The sequence below is a fragment of the Piliocolobus tephrosceles genome, chromosome 18 (assembly GCF_002776525.5).
Source record: "Piliocolobus tephrosceles isolate RC106 chromosome 18, ASM277652v3, whole genome shotgun sequence".
NCBI lineage: Eukaryota > Metazoa > Chordata > Mammalia > Primates > Cercopithecidae > Piliocolobus > Piliocolobus tephrosceles.
This window is the reverse complement of record NC_045451.1, coordinates 69,057,218-69,080,097: the sequence shown is the minus strand read 5'-3', so window position 1 is coordinate 69,080,097 and position 22,880 is coordinate 69,057,218. Positions and strand designations below refer to the sequence as shown.

The 22,880-nt window shown below is 46.5% G+C and overlaps 1 protein-coding gene across 2 annotated transcripts in view; it reads right to left on the bottom strand.

The window, feature by feature from the left end:
* PTPRM (protein tyrosine phosphatase receptor type M) overlaps nt 1-22,880 on the bottom strand; it is an 846,383-nt gene that overhangs the window by 4,428 nt on the left and 819,075 nt on the right. For both annotated transcript variants that reach the window (XM_023228490.2, XM_023228491.2), the window contains 5 exons: nt 22,567-22,740; nt 21,467-21,598; nt 17,245-17,370; nt 14,676-14,839; nt 7,682-7,817 (listed from right to left, as the gene is read on the bottom strand). In XM_023228490.2, the coding sequence (XP_023084258.1) occupies nt 7,682-7,817; nt 14,676-14,839; nt 17,245-17,370; nt 21,467-21,598; nt 22,567-22,740 (732 nt within the window). The remainder of the gene's footprint in view (nt 1-7,681; nt 7,818-14,675; nt 14,840-17,244; nt 17,371-21,466; nt 21,599-22,566; nt 22,741-22,880) is intronic.

Below are 22,880 nucleotides of genomic sequence, written 5' to 3'. Positions count from 1 at the left end.
AAGTCACCGAAGCTGCCCTGTCTCTGGCATGACTGTAATTTTCAGAATGAATTCTCCCTCTCCCACCTTATCCTTCCTCAGCAAGCGGCCAGTCCCCACAGATTCTGTGACGACTGGTTTCTGAATCAGAAAAATAAGGGCAAGGAGAAGGAAGACCATAAATCGCTGTGCCCCCTCCCCCTCGCACCCGGGTAAAGGCCTGAATCTTCTGACACTGGAAACTGATTACATCTGATCACCAGGTACAGGCTTGTCTTCTGCAGTTTCCTCTCTCAGCTCACTTGCTTTTGAACAGTATAATTAAGCCACATGAGCCATCCCTGTGCTGCAGGGGAAAAAGGAACGTTTATGCCTTGGTCCTGAGTGCTCCAATTTGGGCGACATTAGCTGGCTTCAGGCATGAGGAGGTGCCCTGAGTAGGGACTGAGGTGGGCGCCTGGCCTGGTCCTCCTCACATCCTTGGGTCAGACCATAAGCAGGGCGACCTGCTGCTATTCCTCACCAAGGCCGCTGACACTGGCCTCGCTCCCGATCAGACTTCCTGGACCTATGAGTGGGAGAAAGCAAAATCTGCAAGGGAGCTGGAAATTGAGGTTGGCTGTTAAAAGCCACTGGCTCACTTGGTGAGGGCATCACGAGGCCAGCACACCAGTGGGCGACGTTGGGGGCCTCCATCAGGGGCCTGAGCCCTGTCGTTGTCTGCGCAGGCTCCCTGTGTCTAAGGAACTCAGGCTGGCGGCCAGCATGGGCACTTCGAACAGCACGTCAGTGGCCTCCAAAGATTCAGAGAGAATAGCCTCCACCGCTGACCTGGTTGCTTTTGAAAGTAAGGCAAGCTCCACGATTTTGGCTGGACCCTGTACTGACAGATACTTTGGGCTGGAAAAATTCTTCTGAGTGATGCTCTGCCAGGAGGGCAGGGTGGGCCCTGTTACCATGGTGGGATCCCAGTTCAGTGTTCCCAGCCAGGCTGTGGCCGGTCACTCTGTGCCAAGGAGACCAATAAATTCACATCCCTGCTCAGCGAGACAGCAGCATGCCCCTGGAATGATGAATGGCTCATTCCTTTCAACTCTATCTTTAAAATATATAAGTAAAACTTTCTTCACCAAAGCCCCCTGCAGAATCCATGCCCAGTTCCTTATTGAGGCCCTGCTGAGCACAGCCACAACCTCCCCTAGGTTGGAGAGGACAGCAAACGGTGGCTCAGGTTGGAATCGGGTCTGGCTGCAGAGAAGAATGCTCAGTCACTCAGCAAATGCTCACTGGGCAACTGCTGCGAGCCAGGCGCTCGGCTGGTGCTGAGTGTAGGGCGCGGGCTGGGCAAGTGGAATCTGGGGGTGGGGAGAGGGAATGGGGTATTAGCAAAAATTATTACAAACCTTCCTCAAGAGTGCAGGAAGACTGACTATGGGTGGATTCAAGGTGCCTGGAGTGTGGATGGGGGACCCTAGCTCACCTCTGATTCCCACCCAGCTCCTGCACTCACCACGCCAACATGTGCACACACACGTGCACAGCCTGTTAAACTGGCTGCAAATTTCACAGCGAGAGCTACTGGGGGACAGCCTGAACACACCAGGTGGTGGCACAAAGGGGAGAGCTGTAGGCCCCACACCACACTGCATTTTGTAGGTGAGTCCACAGCTGGCTTACTAAAGGGGAGGTGAGGCTGAGTCTGCAGGGTCCGCTCTCAGTTACAGAGAGGGCAACTTGGACCTGCGCAGCAGATGCGCAGCACGGGATGGGGCTGGCTCTGGAGTAAGTGGGATGGAGGGGGACGGGCAGCGAGCTGTGAACACCGCACCGCCGCAGTGGCACTGCAGGGAAGGGAAAGGCCCGGGGACCCTTCCAAACCAACTTTCTCAGCCCTGTGGCACGTCCATCCCGCCTGGCGGGGGCTCCATCCCAGAGCCTCTGGCTGAAGTGGGCTGGGGCACTGGCATTTCTGAAAGCTCCCCCGGGAGTGGCAGGCGGAGGGGCGGAGTCTCATGCGCAGCCTGCGCTGAAAGCGCGTCTAGAGCAGACACGGTTCTTAAGCTAGGCTGAGGCTGCACGAGAGACTCACGGGGTCTTTTAACACTCGGCTGCTGCAGCCAGGCCTCTGACCAATCGAATCAGTCTCCGGGTGGGCCCAGGGATGAGAAGCGTTCTAAAGCTCCCAGGTGACTTCAATGGGCAGCCAGGCTTGAGAACCACGAGGGACACGTCCTTTTCTGAATCTTACAAGGCATGTGGGGATGGACGGGGCTGTTCCCGTTACACCTGGTCTGAGATGAAGCTAGCACACACACTGATTGAGCTCTGCCCTGTTCTCAAGTCCCCTGCACTTACCTGTGCCCTCTTTCTCCTGGTGCGAGAGCACCCACTGCTTTACCACCCTTTCTCCTGGATTTCTCCCGGCAACTCAGTAACAAATCAACCCAGGGAGGGCTTATGACCATCACCTTCCTACGGGCCCCTCCCTTTCTGACTCCCCGGTGGGGTGGGACTGCATATCCGGCTACACTGTATTTGGAATTTTCCTCTAATGCTAATGGTTTTTAGTTGTCAGTTTGTTTCCCTTGCCTTTTCCACCCATCATGAACCCCGGGAGCCCCGCTGGTGTCCAGCCTCCAGGCTGGGAGGAGGGATTGGGGTCCAGATTTGGCTTGCGCGAATGAGGAAATGCTGCACTTCTTTGTAAAAGGGGGTGCAGCGGCAGCACCTCCCCCGGCTTTTGTGAAGATGACTGAGTGTAACAAGGTAACTCTCCTGGCGAGTTCCCTAAACAGAAAAGCCCGGTAGCCTTCTACCAATAGTATTCTTTTTTGTTGTTTCTGATGTTACTTTTTAAAAAACAACAGCTTTGTTGAGATATAATTCACATACCATAAAATTGGCCCCTTTAAGGGATACAGTTGTTAAATAAAATTCACGGGAGGCCACTGTTTGGATGAGGCCCTGACAGACTAGACCAAACCAGAATGGAGTTCCTCGTGCTAGGTGCCACGCCGCCATCCAACTGAACTTTGAAACAGGGCAGCTTTCCAAACGTCAGGAGAAGCGCAGACACCAGTCAGAAGCAGCCCGGTGTTCCTGAGCTGCCATGATAAAGAAGCCCCTCTGTTTTAATCCTGTGATGGAAGGAAGTTCGAAACAGCCAGTCTGCGTTGTGTTCCCTGCCTCTGCCTTCTCAAGCCCTTTTCTGCCTAGAAAGCAGCCTCTGCTCAGCTCCTTGGAGCGCTCGTTCTATTTGACAGAATGACATCTTGCCTGATTCTACGGTCACTCGTACAAGCCAATTAGATCTTCAAATTAAATGTGTTGTAATTTTGTATTTTAACACACTTCAGTGGTTTTCAGTATATTTAGAGTTGTACACCATCTAAGTTTGAAACATTCCCATCGCCTCAGAGAGAAACCCTGCGCCTATTGGCGGTCACCCCATCTCCCTCTCCCCCAGCCCTCAGCAACCACTACTCTACTTTCTGTCTCAGGGATTTGTCTGCTTTGAACATTTCACAGACAAGGAATCATAGAATATGTGGCCTTTTGTGACTGAATTAATATTCCTTTTTTTTTTTTTTTGAGCAGGAGTCTTGCTCTGTCATCCAGGCTGGAGTGCAATGGTGCGATCTCAGCTCACTGCAACCTCTGCCTCTGAGTTCAAGTGATTCTCCCGCCTCAGCCTCCCAAATATCTGGGTTTACAGGTGCCTGCCACTACGCCCCGGCTAATTTTTATATTTTTAGTAAAGACAGGGTTTCACCATGTTGGTTGGCCAGGCTGGTCTCAAACTCCTGATCTCAGGTGATCCGCCCACTTTGGCCCCCCTAAGTGCTGGGATTACAGGCATGAGCCACCGTGCTTGGCCAGGCTTAATATTCTTATTCCCACTTTACAGATGAGAAAACTGAGGTTCAGGGAAGACTTTTGCATCTCCAGTGAGTTCTAAGCTCCATGTGGGAGAGACCGTATCTTCTGCTTCTCTTGCATCATGCCCAGTGATGCTGCACGTAGAACAGAGGCTGAGAAATACGTGCAGAATGGCATGGAACTAAGATAAGATGCTAGGCCAGGCACCGTGGCTCATGCCTGTAATCCCAGCATTTTGAGAGGCTGAGGCAGGAGGACTGCTTCTGGCCAAGAGTTTGAGACCAGCCTGGGAAAAATAGCAAGACTCCATCTCTAAAGACATAAAAATCAGGCATGACATAAAAGTCAGGCATGGTGGCATGCCCCTTTAGTCCCAGCTACTTGGGAGGCTGAGGTGGGAGGATGGCTTGAGCCCAGGGGTTTGAGCTATGATCACGCCACTGCACTCCATGTTAAAGTGTGGTAATCACCTGCAGAGGCAGCTTTGTCAGCCCTGCCCAAGACATTTGCCAGTTGTTCATTTCCTGGGCAGTGCACTAAGCTGTACAGCGGAGTCTTCCAAAGTTCCCACCACCTCGTAGGAGACACTGTGTTTCTCTAGGCAAGATCTGCCCTCAAAGACCATTTCTATGTTAACACAGAGCCTGGGAACTTCAAAAGCCATTAAAGAAGGCAAAAGTGAGAAGGGAGCTGCCGTCGTGAAGCAGCCGCTTTCCTGCAGCCGGAGTGGCTTCAAAGGAGCTCAGGTGCCAGGACCCATTCTGAATCTAACTAGGCGAGTCGTGGAGAATCGCAGGCTGTGCTGTCCTTGTCCACCCTCCAGGGACCCAGTTCTTTGATGGGGACTTGAGGCTGGTTGAAGAGATGGATAACTTAGGAGCAGGGCAAAAAAAGGGTTCAGGAAAAATGCAGCTGCCCCTGCTGGATACAAAAAAAAAATCTAGTCTTGTATCAGAAACTATTTTGCCTCCTGGCAATCCACTGGCTTTTCTCCAGAGCCCCCAAAGCTAAAAATTTGCAGAAATACATCTTTAGGGCTTTCTGGGTCTCCCTGGAGAGTGCCATGCTTCAGCACGAACCGCTGAATCTTCCCACTCAGAAGCAATTTAGAAAAATCAGAGCTGCAAAGAGAGATGGTGAGACACAGCGTTCCTCTGTGCGCTCACCCGCCCTGGCAGGGAGGATAGAGCGGCAGCATTTGCCTGTTCTGAATGGAAGGGACCATGAGGGATGCAGCCGCACACGTGATGTATAAGACCTGGTGGGGCCAGGCTGAGGGTCCCTCTGTTTCACCCCAGCCTGCCGTTCCAGATGCTTGGAAGCGCCCCCAGGGCTGTCTGGCGCGTGCTCGTCATCCTCTGAAGACGCAGCTAAGCAGACTCAGGACACTGCCCTTTTCAGCTGCTGGCGCAACATTTTGTGCTTAGGACACACTCGGGCCTCAGATGGCCTGTGATGCCCAATAAAACTGTACCAGATTTTATCACCCTGACCTAAGCTAATTTAATTCTCTCAGCCAACATACACAGGTATCAACATCAAACCAAACAGAAGTCGTATTTACAGGCAAAACCAAATGACAACAGGTCCTATTCAGTTCTGGAAGCTTCAAACCCACTGAAAAGAGCACGGTGACTTTTTTCCTCTGTCACCCGATATTATCTAATACCCTAACAGCCACCGTGACAGATATGTCACACAGTTTTCTCCGGAAATTGCGAAACTTTCCTACATTTCTCAGACCCTGACCTTATCCTCCAACTGGTGCTGACCCTTGGTCTGGGCACCCGGAAATCCCATCTTCTCCATTAGGGTCACACATAACTTATTATAGAATCGTGGGCTGGGACCGCAAGCTCCCTTCCAGTTCAGCCACTGAAGCCTCCATTTATTTCATGAAAAATCACCCCCGTCCTCTAGCCTGCACCACTGATTCGGTAAAAGCCCCATCAGTCCTGCCCATAAAATCTGGTGAGTGATGAAACCTGCGGCCGGAGCCATTAGAGGAAAGGCCTGCAAGGGCCTGTTTCTAAGGACCTGCTTAATTCAGGCTGCAGTGAGAAGGAAGTGACTTTTTTTTGATCAAGGTCAGCTGTGCCCAAGTACGAGCCAGAGTCTCCAGGCTGCATACCTGACCCTGAATTAGTGAGGTTAACGACTGCACGAAGCCACAGTCAGAATATTTCATTCATGCATTTGTTTCTATCCTCTGCCGGCCCAAACTCAGGCCTCCACCGACAGCATGGCCACTCTTTGCTCAACTGCCTCCATCCTGGAAGACTGGGAATTCCATGGTGGTAGAACTCTTTACCATTCAGGCGGTGATGCAGGGAGGGAGACGGTCCTAGTGAAGCCCCACACCAGCCTTTCAACAACCCACAGGAAATCCGTTACTATGTCCAGGGCACTTACAGCCCTTCCGCCAGGCCACTGACGGCATCACGCCTGGCAGACTCCTACACTCTCTACAACCACCTCTCCCCTTTGCAATTTCCAAAACACTTTCACACCTCTCTGCATGCTGGGTACCTCAATGAGCTAATGGTATCCCTAGTTTACAAAACTAAAACCTAGAGGAGTTAAGTGATTTGCTTAAGGACACCTAAATGACAAGACTAATGTGTTGGGGTCACCTCACTAGAATTAGTAGCAGAGTTGAGACTAGAATTTGGGTTTCCATGGGCTCCCTGTAGGGTGGGGAGGAGGGGAGCAGGAGTCTGGGGAGCACGTTCCTTTCTGCCCCTTCTAGAAGCCAACATGCTAACTAACAGCTGATGGGGCCAAGCAGGTGTGCCAAATTCCCCGACCAGCAGCCATGCTTCTTGGAAATGGAGCAGCTCCTCAGGCACGAGACATGTATCTGGGCAAAGCGGATGCCCTGGAGAGTGGTTCATGCTGAGCGGGACACGTTTGGGAGCTCGTTGTCATTGGTCACTACTATTAGCCAGCCCGTAGCACTGCTGTTATGACTTCTTAAACTGCATGCGGACCACGGCTACTTTCTCCAATTCAGCTTGACTCTCAACTCCCTCTTAAGTCCCTTTATTTTAATTTTTAACATTAACCCCAGTGCTGTGACGCCGTGGACCTGGCAACACTGGCTTTGGAGCTTGTCGCATCGGCCACCTCTTTTTCCCTCTCCTGCCCCCAAGCCATTTTCCAACCTTGGATTAGTCCTGCTGTTTCCTTCAGATCCTTCCTTCGCTCACAGAGAAGTGCAAAAACCTAATCTAAAAGCTTCTTCCTTTAAACTATTCTAGAGTCACAGTGGTTGGCATTTCAACCGCTCCACATAAAAAGAGATTCCATAAAATACTCTTAAGAAAATAATTGCACATTGTCCTCTGTTTCTCATCTCCTTTAATCCTTTTCTCAGATATGGCCACCATAATTAAATGCAATATTCTGGATGTCAAACTAAAATTCACAGCTTTGATAAATATTAGGCGATGAAGCTATTTATAAAATATATAATTTGAAAATCTGGCATTTCACGTACTATGATTATTTCTTCTCTGTGAAGACTAAGTGCTTAGCCACGTGGAAGGCACTGCCAGGAAGGGAAGTTAATAAGGATGCGCACTTGTGAGTTTCAGCTATTTCCGAATTTCGAATGAGCTGGAGACAAAGTCTCCTTGTAAAGAACAAAGAGAGGAAGAGGGAGAACAAGAAAGGAGAAAAGCCCTACATGCAAAGTGATTACATTGTGATTTTGAAAACGAGTCTCTTCCTCTACGCATCAGTCTCCCGGCGATTCTGGGAGCTGGGTGGATTCTAATGCTAATGGAGTGTCTCATGGAACAGCTCAGAGGGGGTGTCCTACCAGGAGGTCGACCATGTTGGGCTTGTTGTTCCTCAGTGTCTTCACAGCGTGGAAGACATCCACGGTTCTCTGGTGCCGGAGCATCTCACACACGATGCTGATGGCGCAGAATGTCCCACTGCGGCCTCCCCCGTTCCTGTCATGAAAGAGATCAGATGGCTGCACTTTACACCGCATCTCGCAAACACCTGTGGAAACGAGCTGTTTAAACCCTGGCCAACCAATAGCAACGAAGGGCTGTGAGACCGAGGGACCGCCTACCTGGGCAGATGCTTTTAATTAAAGCAAACAGAGCAAGCCATCCGCAATGTCTGGCCACAGGTCACCTGACTAAGAGCCTTTCCCAGCTCCGCTCAGCCCTGGTCACATTCTCTGATACAGCACTTCATCGATAAGGGCCCAGGTAGAAAATTTTCAGTGAACCTTATTTAGGGTCTGCCAGGAAAATTGGTGTGACAAGTATGGGTTATGTTCAAAGACGTATCTGGCCTTTAAGAACATTCCTTAGCGGCCGGGCGCGGTGGCTGAAGCCTGTAATCCCAGCACTTTGGGAGGCTGAGGTGGGCGGATCACGAGGTCAGGAGATCAAGACCATCCTGGCTAACACGGCGAAACACCGTCTCTATTTAAAAAATACAAAAAATTAGCCACTCGTGGTGGCGGGCGCCTGTAGTCCCAGCTATTTGGGAGGCTGAGGCAGGAGAATGGCGTGAACCCGGGAGGCGGAGCTTGCAGTGAGCCCAGATTGTGCTACTGTACTGCACTCCAGCCTGGGTAACAGAGTGAGACTCCATCTCAAAAACAACAACAACAACAAAACATCCATTAGCATTTCATTATTTATCTATAAAACAGCGGCAATTTTTAAAGAAAACTTTTTACTCCGAACCCATTTTAGATGTGCAGAAATGCTGTAAAAATCGCATAGAGAATGCATATTCAGCTTCCCTGATGTGAATACCTGATATGTCCACAGCGCATTATGCAAACCGAGAACGTGATGCTGGGAGAATACTATTAACTAAACCACAGACTGTAGCCATATCTCACTAGTTCCTCCACGAATGTCCTTTCTCTGGTCCAGGATCCAATCGTGGATGTAGCTGCCCTATCCCCTTAGCTTCCTTCAGTCAGTAACACTTCCTCAGTCTTTCCTTGTGTTTCCTGACCTTGACACTTTTGAAGAGCACTGATCAGTGATTTTGTAGAATATAAAGAATGTAGAACACAGAAGTAGAAAGTAGCTGTCAACCCCAGCCACAATCTGAGAAGTCATCACAAACTACAACATGTAGACCATCCCTTCATTTGGGTTTGTCTCACGTCTTCTCATGGCTGGAAACAAGGCCGTGCACTTCGGTAAGAAAACCAGAGAGGGGATGTTACCTCCTCCCAGGGGTTCAGGATGTTCCTCTGTCTTATTACTGGTGATGTTCACTTGCTCACTTGTTAAGATGGTGTCCGCCAGATTTTCTCACTATGAAGTTATCACCTTTCTCTTTGCAGTCAATAAATATCTGGGGGGGAAGATATTTAGGTCTATGCAAATATCTGGTTTCTCGCCCACTGATTTGAGCATCCGCTGGTGGATCTTGTCTGCAACAATTATCACGGTGGTGTTTGCCTAATGGTGATTTCTTGTTTCCCTCTCTTTGAAGATTCTACCCTAAGAAAGAGCTGTCTCTTTTTCCCCATTAAATTATTTATTTGCTTATTTATTTTATGATTTATTTCAGTGTGAGCTTATACATAATAATGTTATTCTATTTTAGCTAATAATGTTAGCTAAAATCCGATGGTACTAATATTGATTTTGTTCATATTGTTTCAGCTTTGGCCAGTGACAGCTCCAACAGGGTAGCTCTTTTGTTCTTTTCTGACAAGCCCCCAACCTTTCTTCTTTCTTTACTTCCTGCAACCACATGATGGTCCAGGCTCATTCCGCACTATTCCTGCACCAACTCTGCAGTCCCTCTTTCCTCAAGGAAATAAGGGACCTTTTTTTTTTGAGACAGAGTCTCACTCTGTCGCCCAGGCTGGAGTGCAGTGCCGGATCTCAGCTCACTGAAAGCTCCGCCTCCTGGGTTCATGCCATTCTCCTGCCTCAGCCTCCCATGTAGCTGGGACTACAGGCGCCCGCCACCACGCTCAGCTAATTTTTTTTGTATTTTTTTTAGTAGAGACGGAGTTTCGCCGTGTTAGCCAGGATGGTCTCCATCTCCTGACCTCGTGATCCGCCCACCTCAGCCTCTCAAAGTGCTGGGATTACAGGTGTGAGCCACTGTGCCCAGCCATGGGACCTTTTTATTTTCAAACACAGTATAAGTATCATACCTAAAATAACAAACACTACTGTTTTAAAATAATCAAATTTCTAGTCTGCGTTGCAATTTCCCAGATTGTTTCTTTCAGCTGCTTTTTAAAAAATCCACATTTAGGCAAAGGCCACAGATTGGATTTGGTTGGTATGTCTTGCAAATTTATTTTAATCTGTGAGCTCCTCTTTGCTCTCTCTTTTTTCTTGGGAATTTATTTGTTGAGGAAACAAGGTCATCTGTCCTGCAGAGAGTCCCACATCCTAGATTTTTCTCATTCATCACATCTCTGTGGTATCATTCAACACGCTGCTTTCTAACTCTGCATTTCCTGTAAATTGGTAGGTAGTTCCAGGGCTTGATAAGAATTCAAAATTTATTTATTTATACAAGGATACTTAAAGTATACTTTCATTAGGAAGCAAGCCAAAAATATCTGGTTTTATGCTTTTAAGAGTGGTTTTAAGAGTGATCATCGTGTTTGGATATCAGCTTGATCAGCCCATTATGAAATTCCGAATCAGCTTTTTAACTGAAGTATAATATGCCTACAATAAAGACCATTAGTAGACAGCTCACTCTATTTTTACCAATGCATATACCACGTAACCACCACTCAGATCAAGATACAAACCACGGTCAGTCCCCAGTAGGCTCCCTCACATTCCCTCCTCAACAATACCATCAGTATCACCAAAGAGAATCCATTCTTAAGCCTAGCATCATCAGTTGCTTTCACCTGTTCTTCAGCTTTGTATAAATGGAACCATACACTATGTCTTTTCCTGAGACTGGCTTATTTCACTCTGTGTTGTCTGTGTGAGAATCACCCACAGTGTTATATTGGTAGTTTATTCTTTTATATGGCTAAGGAGAATTCCACTGAATGAATACCCACTGTACAATTTATCCAACAGCTGGTGAATGTTTGGGCTGTTTCTAGTTTTTAAATACTATGAGTAAACTTGTGATAAGCTTATCTTTTGGCAGATGATTCATTTCTGCGTCATTTCTCTAAGAAAAGAAGAGCTCAGCCTCAGAGTGCCTGTACGTTTAGCTTTGGTAAATGCTGTCAGTTTCCAAATGGTTGTACAGTATTTACTTCCTTCCTACAGTGTATACGAGTTCCAGTTACTCCACAGTTTCACTAACACTTGGGATTATTATTTATTTGTCTGTCTTTAAAATTTCAGCCATTCTGGTGAGTACACAGTACCATCTGATCCACAGTAGCATATGATCCGTTATTTGCCTAAAAACGAATAATGCTGAGTAGCTTTTCTATGCTCATTGGCTATTTGGGACTTCTTTTTTTTTTCCTTCTTCAATGAAGTACCTGTCAAGTTTTTTGCCCATTTAATAAATTGAGTTGTCTACCATTTTCCTATTGGCTTGCAGTACAGCAGTTAATAAAACATTGTAGCCGAGTCCCTTGTCAGACACATGTATTAGAAAACTCTCCTCCCACTGCCTTGCTTTTTCACCCTCTTATTGACGTCTTTTGATGAAGAGAAGGGTTTAATTTTAATGAAAGTCCAATTTGTCAGTCTTTCTTTTAAGGCTAGTGTTCTGTGTCCTGTTTAACAAATCTACCTGTGTTCATGGAGATTTTCTCCTGTGTTTTCTTCTAGAAGCTTTGTTGTTTCACTTTCCCTGTTCGGTCTACCATCTATGTGAAAGGGATTCTGTACATGGAGTGAGGGAGACCAATGTGTCCAGGCAGTCTCCCCCACCCTCTGCAGTGCTGTGTTGCGTTGGCATCTTTGTTGTAAGTCAGATGACGCCGAGGTATGGATCTGTCCCTAGACTGTCTCTTCTGCTAATTAGAAGAGTAGCTGTTTTCCATCCTTGCATTAACATTACACCACTTTTCCCATCAGCTTTGCACCTAATGCTTTTGGCAGCTGTTGAAGACCACTGTCTAATCCATTATTTTCATCAAGAGTTGCAAAGTGGTGAAATCTTAATTCTATCCATTTAATCTAGTTTTATTAGCTGGGAGACACGTATAAAGAAAAACACTCCCTATTTGCATACCTTGAGTATCTGTGGCTCAAAGCACCCTGCAGGTCTTGTCTCAGCCAGGAACTCTCCACCCACAGCCATTAGGTGGCGCTACACTATGCTGAATGCCATGCTCTTACCTCCAAGAGGAACACTGGAGTGGTCTGATTCTTTCCTGGCCAGTACTGGGGGATGCCAATGTAAACTAATTTTGTTTCTTATAGCTAAAAAAAAAACCTCTTAGAGTTAGATATATAAATGTAAACCAAAATAAACATTCTCACCAGGCCTAGGTCTCATGCCCACCTTGATGCTAAGAGAGCAAGAGACAGTTCCACATGGACCAAGGCGGGGCTTCAGAGAGGGAGGAATGTTCCAAAGAATAATCAAGGTTCTCTCAGCGGAAAATGGGAATAGATGCTGCACCGGCAGGACAGAAGAAACAACGGATGCCTCCCACCGTCCACTGTGAAGAACAGCTGATTGCTTTAGGTTTTACATGGAACAGCAATGTCACTGTTTAGTTCTGTGGTCACAGCTGCCTCTGGGAAGAGTGTTGTTGACAAGGTGCAGTGATTTAAGAAATCTTTATGTCTTCTTGTTAGGCCTGTCCCGGTGCCTCAACTTCTTCTAGTCACTAGTAACTTAGTCCTGTGGGTTAAAGCACTGACCCTTTTTAGAAAGTACTAATCCCGGGGGAGGGGGGCGGGGGAATGTACATCTAGCTCAGATGCTGGTCTCCAGATGCAGGCAGGGATATCTGCAAACATTTTTAGTATTTTAGAAAAACCTGACATATCTAATAATACAAATGAACTACAATATTAATATTTTTTGCTGGGATTTTATCATCTCAGCGTGAGCCTCTTATTCTGATCAGAGGTCGGATCCGGATTGAAGAGAAATAAAAATAGGGATGTGGACTGCTAATGAATTTTTTTTGTCATTTTCTTGATAGAGTTTTTTTTTTTTTTTTGAGATGGAGTCTCGCTGTGTCCCCCAGGCCTGAGTGCAGTGGTGCGATTTCGGCTCACCGCAAGCTCCGCCTCCTGGGTTCACGCCATTCTCCTGCCTCAGCCTCCTGAGTAGCTGGGACTACAGGCGCCCGCCACCATGCCCGGCTAATTTTTTGTATTTTTAGTAGAGACGGGGTTTCACCGTGTTAGCCAGGATGGTCTTGATCTCCTGATCTTGTGATCTGCCCGCCTTGGCCTCCCAAAGTGCTGGGACTACAGGTGTGAGCCACTGCGCATGGCCGATAGAGATTTTTTAGTGCACTGGGTCCAGGAGAAGAAAGTGGGGATGACAGCAACTAGAGAAAGGTGAGGTTGATAAACTGCTTTTTAGAGGACAAAAGATTGGGACTTTTGGTTGAAGACAACTGTGGGTAGGTTCTTACAGCTCTTTCCAAAGGAGTATCAGTTTCCCGCAGGATGAGACACTATCGTGTTTGATTGCTGAGAGGCAGGCAGAGTCCTGGGCCTCCCGGGAGACCCCGCAGGCCCGGGGTAGGAGGTGGCACTGCATCAGACAAGGGCACTCACTGGAGAGTAACCCACGCCCTGAGCCAGGTCTGCAACTTTAACTAGGCTTGACCTACCCGGAGTGAATATTTTGCCTTCAATTTAAGAGAGATCTCAGTGTGTACTTCTAATGATACTTCACTGAAAAGTGACATATGCGTATACTTTAAATTTCCCCCAATTCTCTAAGCATCTTCCTTAACTGCCACGACTTTCTAATTGCCTGTTCTATTAAGCCGATTCCAGCTGGTTGATTAGCTACATATCATTGCCAATTAGAAAATGCAGGTAAAAGTGCTTTGAGAAGCGTGGCATTCTCTATTCAGTGGCTCTCAACCTTATTATCTCAACACACTGAAATCACCTAGGCATTTTAAAAACACACCCATGTGTGGGCCCAACTGCCAGAGATTTTGATCTAATTGGTTGGGGTGTGGCCTGTGTGTGGGCTTTTTTTTTTTTTTTTTTTTCATTTAAAGCTCCTCAAATAATTCTTAATGTGCAGGTAAGGCTGGGAGCCATGTGGAGCAGGGGTGGCCACATCTAGCACCTGCAAAACCTGCTGGCCTGGAAGCCCCATTTTGGGGACACTGGCTGTAACCAAATCCTCCCAATATACACATTCTCTCAAGAAGCATGCACGCACGTGCACACACACACACACCAGTTCCTTTGAGACCTCTGATGTGATTTCCAATTGAATAATCAAACAACGTGATGGTAAACTGGCTTTGGCTGGTGGGATGGAGCCCTGAGTTGTAGCATTTGTTCATTTCCATGATGTAAATCCTTCTACCATGGATGAATTCAAGTTACCAACAGTTGAAGACGCAGCTCAGAAAATTCCTGAAAACGTAACAATTGGCTCTCAAGAACCGGTGTTTTTTTTTTTTTTTTCTCCAGGGGAGAGGGTTCCTGATCAAAGGGTCAGTGCTTGTTTATACAGCAGTGGCACACCATCCAAATGAAGGATGTGCATATCCTGTTTCCTGAAAGGCCAACCAATCCCTCACTGAGTGTCACGACTACCCCTTCACCTAGACCTACTTATTTCTTCTCCATTTCTAGTGAAACAAAAGACAGAGAAATAGGAGGTGAGAGCGAGTGTGGGGTCTGGCTGTTCTTCAATGAAGAGCTCTGTCAGGCACTTACAAGCAGTGCACAACCGTGCGGCCTTCCCCGCCGTTGTACTCCTCTTGCCATTTGTCCACCTGGCGAATGAGCTTCAAGAAGGAGCGCTTGGACACGGGTGTGTCCCTGTACATCGGCCAGCCCAGGAACTGGAATTGCTGCACCATCCGATATCCGTCTTGGGGCTACAAAGAACCAGGCAACAATGAGGGAGAGGAAAGAAAACAGGCATTATTTACTGAATTCCAGTGGGCTGCTGCCACCTACTTGATCTTCCCATTATTAAAGGCGAGTCCTGCCTACAAATTACCAAGGTGGCTTCTGCTGGCCTGAAGAGTTATGGTTTTTAATCTCGAGCAGTTAAAAACAACCAGGGGGTTGAAATGACAGGCCAGACAAATACGAGTGAGGCAGAATGCTTCCCATTCTGCAAAAGCCAAGAGAAAAATAACACAGCATAAGCACTGACCACATTGTCATGTTAAGCGGTAAAATAACTTCAATTACAGGTAAATTACAGGTAATGAATAATTTAAAACCTGGAGATGTCTGTGAGCTCAGTGTGAAGATAGAGAACACTGCTTCCTGTGAGCATAATACGGTTTTGCTTATTGATGTTGAATCTTGCTAAGATAGCAATAGTTAATTAATCCTCAGTCATAGTGAAATAGAATTGCAGAATTCAAAAAAGTGTTACCTAGCTGATGGTAGAAACATGAAAACAGCTTTAATCTGGCCATGGCTAAGTCACCTGGACTGTATCTTCTGTGGCCTTCAGTGGCACCTAACACGGGTGACACTCTCTTCCTGTCAACATGCTTTCCTCACTGGCTGGTCCTTCTCCCACAGCAGTCCCTCCCTCCTGCTCTCTCTGCCTCAGTCTCCCCTTCTCCCAGACCACTTGCTGACAGAAGCCCCCAGGCTCAACCCCTAGGGCGCTTCCTCTTTTTCTGCCTCGCATTTGATTTCATTCATGCTCATGGCTTTAGATATTACCAATATCCCAGTAAGTCACAAATTCATATATCTGGTTCAGCCCTCTCTCTTGAATTTCACCCTTATATTTTCAAAGGCCCACCTGATATTCCCACTTAGGGGCCTAACAGTCATCCCAAACCTAGTATGTCTACAATTGAGCTTCTGATCCTCTCTCCATAATGCCCCCCACCCCCAAACAATCCGGTTACACGGGCAGCCTGGGCAACACCTCAGTCAGTGTCCATTCCATCACCCTAGCTCTCAGGACAGGAACCTTGAGTCCCCTCCATTCCCGGGGATCGTGCTGGCTCTACCTTCAGAAAATATCAGAACCTCCCCCTTCTCGTGACCTCCACTCCTGCTCCCTCCCATCTCACCATGATCTCCTCTCTCATCCTGTCATTTCTCACGAGGATTATCCCGACAGCCTCCTGATGCCTCTCTCCTCCAGCCTGTTCTCAACACAGGTGCCAGAGTGCTCCTTTTAAAATGTAAATTACACCACTGGATTCTTGCACGCAAAACTCTGTAATGGCTCCTTACTTCCTTCAGAGCAAAAGCCCAAATGCTGACAGTGACTGCCAGGCCCTTCGACCCGGGGCCCCCAAGCCACTGTCCTTCCAGGTGAACTGCTCACTCCCCATCAGCTACTCTTGCCTCTGCTCACTGAGCCTGGGCCCCACACCTCCTTGCTGTCCTGGCACTCACTTTGGGGAACACACCTTGGGCCCTCTGCACTGAACCCTCCTTCTGCCTAGGAAGCTGCCTCCCCAGAGAGCCTCAGTGCTCTCTGGCCTTCTCCGTCTTGGCTCACAGGGCACACATGCTTACAACAGAGCGTGCTTCCGCTGTGCAAGGCCCTAGCACTTTCTAACCCCCCTACTGACTTTCCAGTAGAATTTGTCACTTCCTAACTTACTGCATCTGTTATTATATCTGTTATTTATTGTCTGATTTCTGACAATAATTCTTTGCTTGACCAAACTTTCGCCAGGCTCCTGAACCTTCTCCTAGGCCTATCCATGAACTTCCTTGTAAAATCCAGTTCTAGCAATTTCTGCTAAGTCACCGTGGCAAGAACCACCCACCCTCAATGTCTGATCATATCTGATACCTGATCAGGTTCCTCACCCTCCACCACTCCCCAGGTATGTCTCCAGCCAGACAGCTGAGGGTCTGCCTTCAGCCAGAATCCTGTTAGGTCAGTTTAGCCAGAACCCCCCTTACTCTTGATGCCTCCCCTTAGTAATTTTCCATCCACTGACCCCCACCCTGCCTGTTGGCTATAAATTCCTGCCTGCCTATGCCATACTCGGAGTCGAGCCCACTCTCTCTCGTCCGCTGCAAGGTCCTGTGACAGGGGTCCCTGCAACTATCATGATGGTCTTGAATAAAGTCTGCCTTGCTGTGCTTTAATAAGTATCATTACTTTCTAAATACTGCTCCCGTTATAACGTAAGCTCCGTAAGGTCAGGAATTTGTGCTTTTTTGGTTCACTGACATGTTCCAAACTCCTGGAACAGTGACTGACATAGAGTAAGTGCTCCAAATAGTCAATGAGTGAGAAAATAAATGAAGCCATAATCACAAGCACGATGGGCCCGTCTCTTACTCTGGCTGCATTGTAAATACGGAATATCCTGCTGATGATGTCCTCTTCTAGGTCAGCAGAGACAAACTCCACCTGGATGGGGCCGTGTCTGTGCACTCCGTTTTCTGGCCAGTACTGTGGACACAACTGAATTCAAAACATATAAACACAGGGTTAATTAAAAGAGGAAATTTACTCCTAACTTGGATAAGGTTAGTACTGACATTCATTAATCCTTTTTCTTTTTTTTTTCCTAAGAGATAGGGTCTTGCTCTGTCTCCCCAGCTGGAGTGCAATGGTGTGATCATGGCTCACTGCAGCCTTGAACTCCTGGGCTCAAGCAACTCTTGCCCCTAAACCTCTCAGGTAGCTGGGGCCACAGGTGTGTGCTACCATGCCTGGCTAATTTTTGTGTTTTTGGAGAGACAGGGATCTCGTTACGTTGCCCAGGCTGGTCTTGAATCCCTCTTCTCCAGTGATCCTCCTGCCTCGGCCTCCCAGATGGCTGGGATTACAGGTGTGGGATGCTGTGTTTGGAGACATCATTCAGGAATTCTGAAGACTTCACTGACTCCCTTTGTTTTCTTTTCTTTCTCTCTTCTCCTCCCAGCAATGCGGGCTTTTGGACTTCCTTGCTAGCTGATTCCTCAACTCCACCTGTCCTTTTCCTGGGACTTTTCCTTCATTTTCTCAGAAAGCACCTTTTAGCCATGAGTAATTCTGCTTTCCTATGAGGTCATGTGAATGGCAGTCGCCATGTCCCCTTGTGCATGGTGAAAGGAACTCTCATCAGGCCCCAGGGAGAGGCACCAGGTGCCACCCCAGGATGTAAGGTACTCAAGATGGCTATACAAGTCTTAATGCCCAGATCTCCATGCTCTGCTGGCGGGGACTGCGAGTGGATTTTATAACCACTATTGGGAATAAGGCTATTTTGTGACAAGGTTGGGAACTGATGACATTGTTGGGTTGCATTTTTATGTTCCAGTCCAAACCCTCGCAGCTCAGATCTAGCAAATCTGTTGTAATAAGAGTAAATGCTTCACTGTTTTACCTGGAAGTGGCCTAATTAAAAAAGCAATTTCCTAGAGCCTCAAACTCTAGCTATTGTTGATACTGAGTAACTAGAACTTTTGCATGAATGTAAATGCACAACTCAGTGCAGTAGGAGTGGTGCTGGGCATGGTGGCTTATGAAGGTGCTTATTAGCTAGCACCCCACAAAATTCCTACCCTTGGAAACAGTCAGGAAAGAAGAACTGCTAAGATTTTTCTCTTCAAAAACCCTTCTTAAAGCCCCGAAACCTTAATAGGCATTTAAAGTTTGAAATTACAGGGACTTCTTATTCCTATGACTTTTTTTAAGTAGCATCTACCTTTTTTTTTTTTTTTTTTTTTGAGACACAAGCTGCCTTTGTTGCCAGGCTGGAGTGCAGTGATATGATCTCGGCTCACCGCAACCTCCCGGGTTCAAGCGATTCTTCTGCCTCAGCCTCCTGAGTAGTTGGGACTACCGGCATGCGCCACCACGCCTGGCTAATTTTTGTGTCTTTACTAGAGAGGGGGTTTCACCATGTTGGCCAGGATGGTCTCGATCTCTTGACCTCATGATCCGCCCACCTCGGTCTCCCAAAGTGCTGGGATTACAGATGTGAGCCACCGTGCCCAGCCGCATCTAAGTTTTATCTTTCTGATTTAGCTGAGGGACAGGTGGCCTATGGAAAGGCAAGGAGAGAACTACTTTATTATATAACCTGTTCTATACTGGGCCAAGAGCAGAGGAAGACAATCACCTAATTTTATGCAGAATGATGTGTCAGAAAAGGAGGATCCACTGGTTGAATTTCTAGATGAGTTCTATTTTCCAAAGGATCTAAAATCTCATTGTCCAAGGTTGCTAAGGTTGATTTATACCCAAGATTGCAGGATAGTTTTCAGTGAGCAGCAGGTCAGCCGAAATGGCAATATCTCTCTCTCCATCACAGAACAGTTAAGGTGGGATTTTATAAGTAAGAATGAAAGTAGGGTAACCAAGGGTGCTTTTTATGTTAGCTAAGCTGATAGTATTTTAAAAATTACATTTATTTATTTTTAAATAATGCTTCCATGAAATATTTCCTTCCTCACCAGCACTTCCTGGTGACAAGTTATAAAACTGCCTTGTCAAATAATAGCATGCTGATGTTTATTTTCTTTTTGATGCCCAAGGGTACCCACTGTTAAAATTAACAGGCATTATGATGGTAAGCCAAGATATTTATAAAAGCTGTAACATGCACATTTGAACCGTTCTGCCCATTTTTCTACTGCCTGAACTTACTCTGCTTTCTGCTTGCTTTCTTCGTTCAAGCTCCTGGCCAAAAGCTTGCCACTTACACCAAAGAAATATGAGTGACGCGGCTTGTGCTTGCCTCTTGGCACGTTGCATTCTATGCTCTGCCCAAGTAAACCATGTAGAAAATGGCTTAAATGGTGCATAACACGTCCGTGAACTGGACCTATAAATACTTAAAATCGTTGAGTGCTATTCTTGTAGAATTGCAAAGCCTTTACATTCAAATGCTCAGTTTAGTGTTGGCTAAAAGACTGAATCCCAGGAGCCTCTTTTCTCTCACTCTGAAAATCAGCTCTGTTTGCTGAATAGAACTGGAGTCTTTTTGTCTCTCTTACCCATGAGCCAGCCAAGACTTGGTTTGAGTCCAGATAGTTCGGGTTTAGAATGCGGCTTTAGAATTCCAGTGCAGTTGTTCAAAAAGAACACACTAGAATCACTGATGTCTTGTTCACTAATATGAACAAAAATATCTCCACATTTCAGGATTCACATGAAGAAAAAAACCATAATGGTTCTAAATAAGGAAGAAGTCCCTTATTCTATAAGTGTCTGTGACTTAAGACTCCAGAATAGGTGAAATTTCAGCCATGCCACTGTAAGTTAGAACATCAGGATACTTGGTTCTATTTTGAGTTGGGTCTTTGAAGCTTCCCAAGCCATGGTGTCTACTTGTCTTTATAAATGACCGTAAGCTAACCTTCTCAGAGCATCAGTGGGGAAGAGTTTTAAAATATTTAAGCTTCTTAAGCCAAAAGGACTGGATAAGAACAAAGATTATCATCATTATTTCATTAACCAGCTTTCAGGCGAGAGCTTTGACAATATAATGCAGTGCCTCAGACATAATTAAAAACCTTACAGAACTGAATTGAATGTCCATGCCATTTATGGTTGGATGATGGCAAGAAAATAGATTGTAGGAAGGAAAAATCTGGCCTTGATGTCTAGTTGGGATGCTGAAATGCTTCAGACCTTTTTTTTTGTTTGTTTTTTGTTTGTTTGTTTGTTTTTAAGAAAAAGAAAGAATTTGTGTCTACTGGACAGGAAATTAATTCAGTTCCAGAACAAGTTGTTTCTTAAAACACGCTAAGGTCAAACTTCCCATAATGCCTACTGTCATGATGGTTGTCTATGACTGGTATAGGCACATCCCAAAGCAATGAATTCATCTCCTAAAGGACCACTGCACTAATGCTTGCCTGACAACCTGCTTCAAGAAAATGTGTCTAACCCTATTACTAACATTGAGTCATCACTGTCCAATTCTTTCTCTTTAATGTTTAACAGTAACTATGCAAAAGCCCCATTTATCATTCCAAACTTCTTTTATCTCCAAGTCCCAGTATTATTTCTTTTTAATATCTTTACCAAAGCATTGAGAAAACTAATTGCTGTGCCTTAAAATTGCTTGCCTGTCTCCACTGTCATCCCAACACTGTCACCCTGCATGACAATCTCTACCTGTAGGCTCCCAGTGAGCTGTGCCAGGAAGCACACAGTTGCTCCAGGAATGGGATCAGGGGCTGTGTCAAATGCTATCTTCCCTTCTTCACTGTCCTCTGGTTTGCTTGCTCTGCTTTGGCTCTGTGATGTTCAGGTTCCTGCTGAGCCCTGACTTGGTCTGTGACCTTGTCAACCTCCAGTGGATATTTCCATCTTTCAGGAACAGCTCAACTTTTGGCCCTGTCTTGCCATGTCACCTCAACCATCTATGATTTCAGCCTGTATTTCTGGTTTCAACTGACTTTCTAACCCCTAATTCCGTCTGATTTTTAACCTTGGTGTTCAGCATCCCCAGTTCTCAACTTCAACTGGCACTTGAGACCTGGCACCAGGGCCTGCACTTCTCAGGTGCAAACAAACTTGACCCCCCGGCACTAGCTCTGACTGTAAGAAGTCCGGGTCTCACCTGGGCAGGATCCACATCATTTAGCATAACTACGGATGTGCAGTGATAATCCAGGACCAGTCTCCAAAAGTCTTTCACTGTGTTTGGCAAAGGATGCTGGGTGACTATAAAAGCTGAAGGCTGTTTATAGCTCTGCAAACACAAACAAGAATGCTCCAGATATACTCAGGAAAATGGGAGGAGAAGAAGCTAAGTTATTTCATGCAGAAGGAAACTTGTGGCGCAGAACACTGAACATGTTTAACAGTTGTTGAATTCTGTCACCATTGTCAGCACCAACATAGATTAAATATAAACTTCTCTGCAGAATAAGAGTGATAAAAGTCTTACTTTGATACCAAGAAAACTTAATTAGTATCTCTTATCAATTTTTAGAAAATTTCTGGTAGAGCGGCAATATCGAATCTATACATGATTATCTTGATGGAGAAAATTTAACTTTACTTTTAAAATTACACATAATTAAAAGTTCTGCTTTTTCTAAAACTTGTTTGCTAGCAATTTGTATGTGTGACAGTGTTCTTACTTCTGCCATAAAGAATACATCTACTTTTTTTACAGCTCTGAAGAGCTTCAAAAAACTTTAGGTACCTTTTATGATATGACACCGATAGAATTAAAATTTCCGCGTTAGCACAGAACACACCCATTCATTCTTTCCATCAACTGAATAGCAACAAGTAAACAGACTGATGGGAAGTAATGAGTTGCGCTTTCCCCTATGTTAACTACAGGCTAAGTTACAGGAAAATGAACTAAAATAATGTTGCAAACCGATTAACCCATTTTCCTGCCATGGTGACTTCACAGCTGTCCCCTGCTCCCCGCGCAGCAGGTTAAAAATCTCAGCGCTCAGAGGGCAACTGTGCCATGTTGCATTTACCGATACTTCTGGCCTGGTGGTCCCTGAGAAACCAAGGATATCATCTCTGACACAAAAACATACGTGGAATCTGAAATCTATTTTTTGTTGGAAACAAAAGTTTGTGTCTTAAAAAACAAAAGGGCTGGTGAGCAGAAGGGGAAGACCCACGCCTGTTCTGCAGTCTCCCCAGTCCAGTCACCCCAGCCTCGGCCCGTGCGCGAAGCAGGGCACTCACGTCCATGAGGGCAGCGTTGATGTAGTTGCTGCTCTCCCCGTCGATGGTGATGAGGAAGGGCAGGCAGCGGTCCGGGGGCAGGATGTCCATGCACCGGTTTTTCTCATGGTTCCGGGGCAACAGCGCGATGCTGCAGTCCTCCACTCGCAGCGTTGGCGTCACCATGTTTAGGGTCTACGTGAGAAAAGAAACGCACGTGAGGACAAGAAGACTTGGCAGCGGACTCCTCTCACGTGCAGTTCTGGAAAGATGCAAACTTCCTGTGGCTGAATGCAAGACGGTCCCCTCCCCTCCGCAGCCCTCCCCTCCCCTCC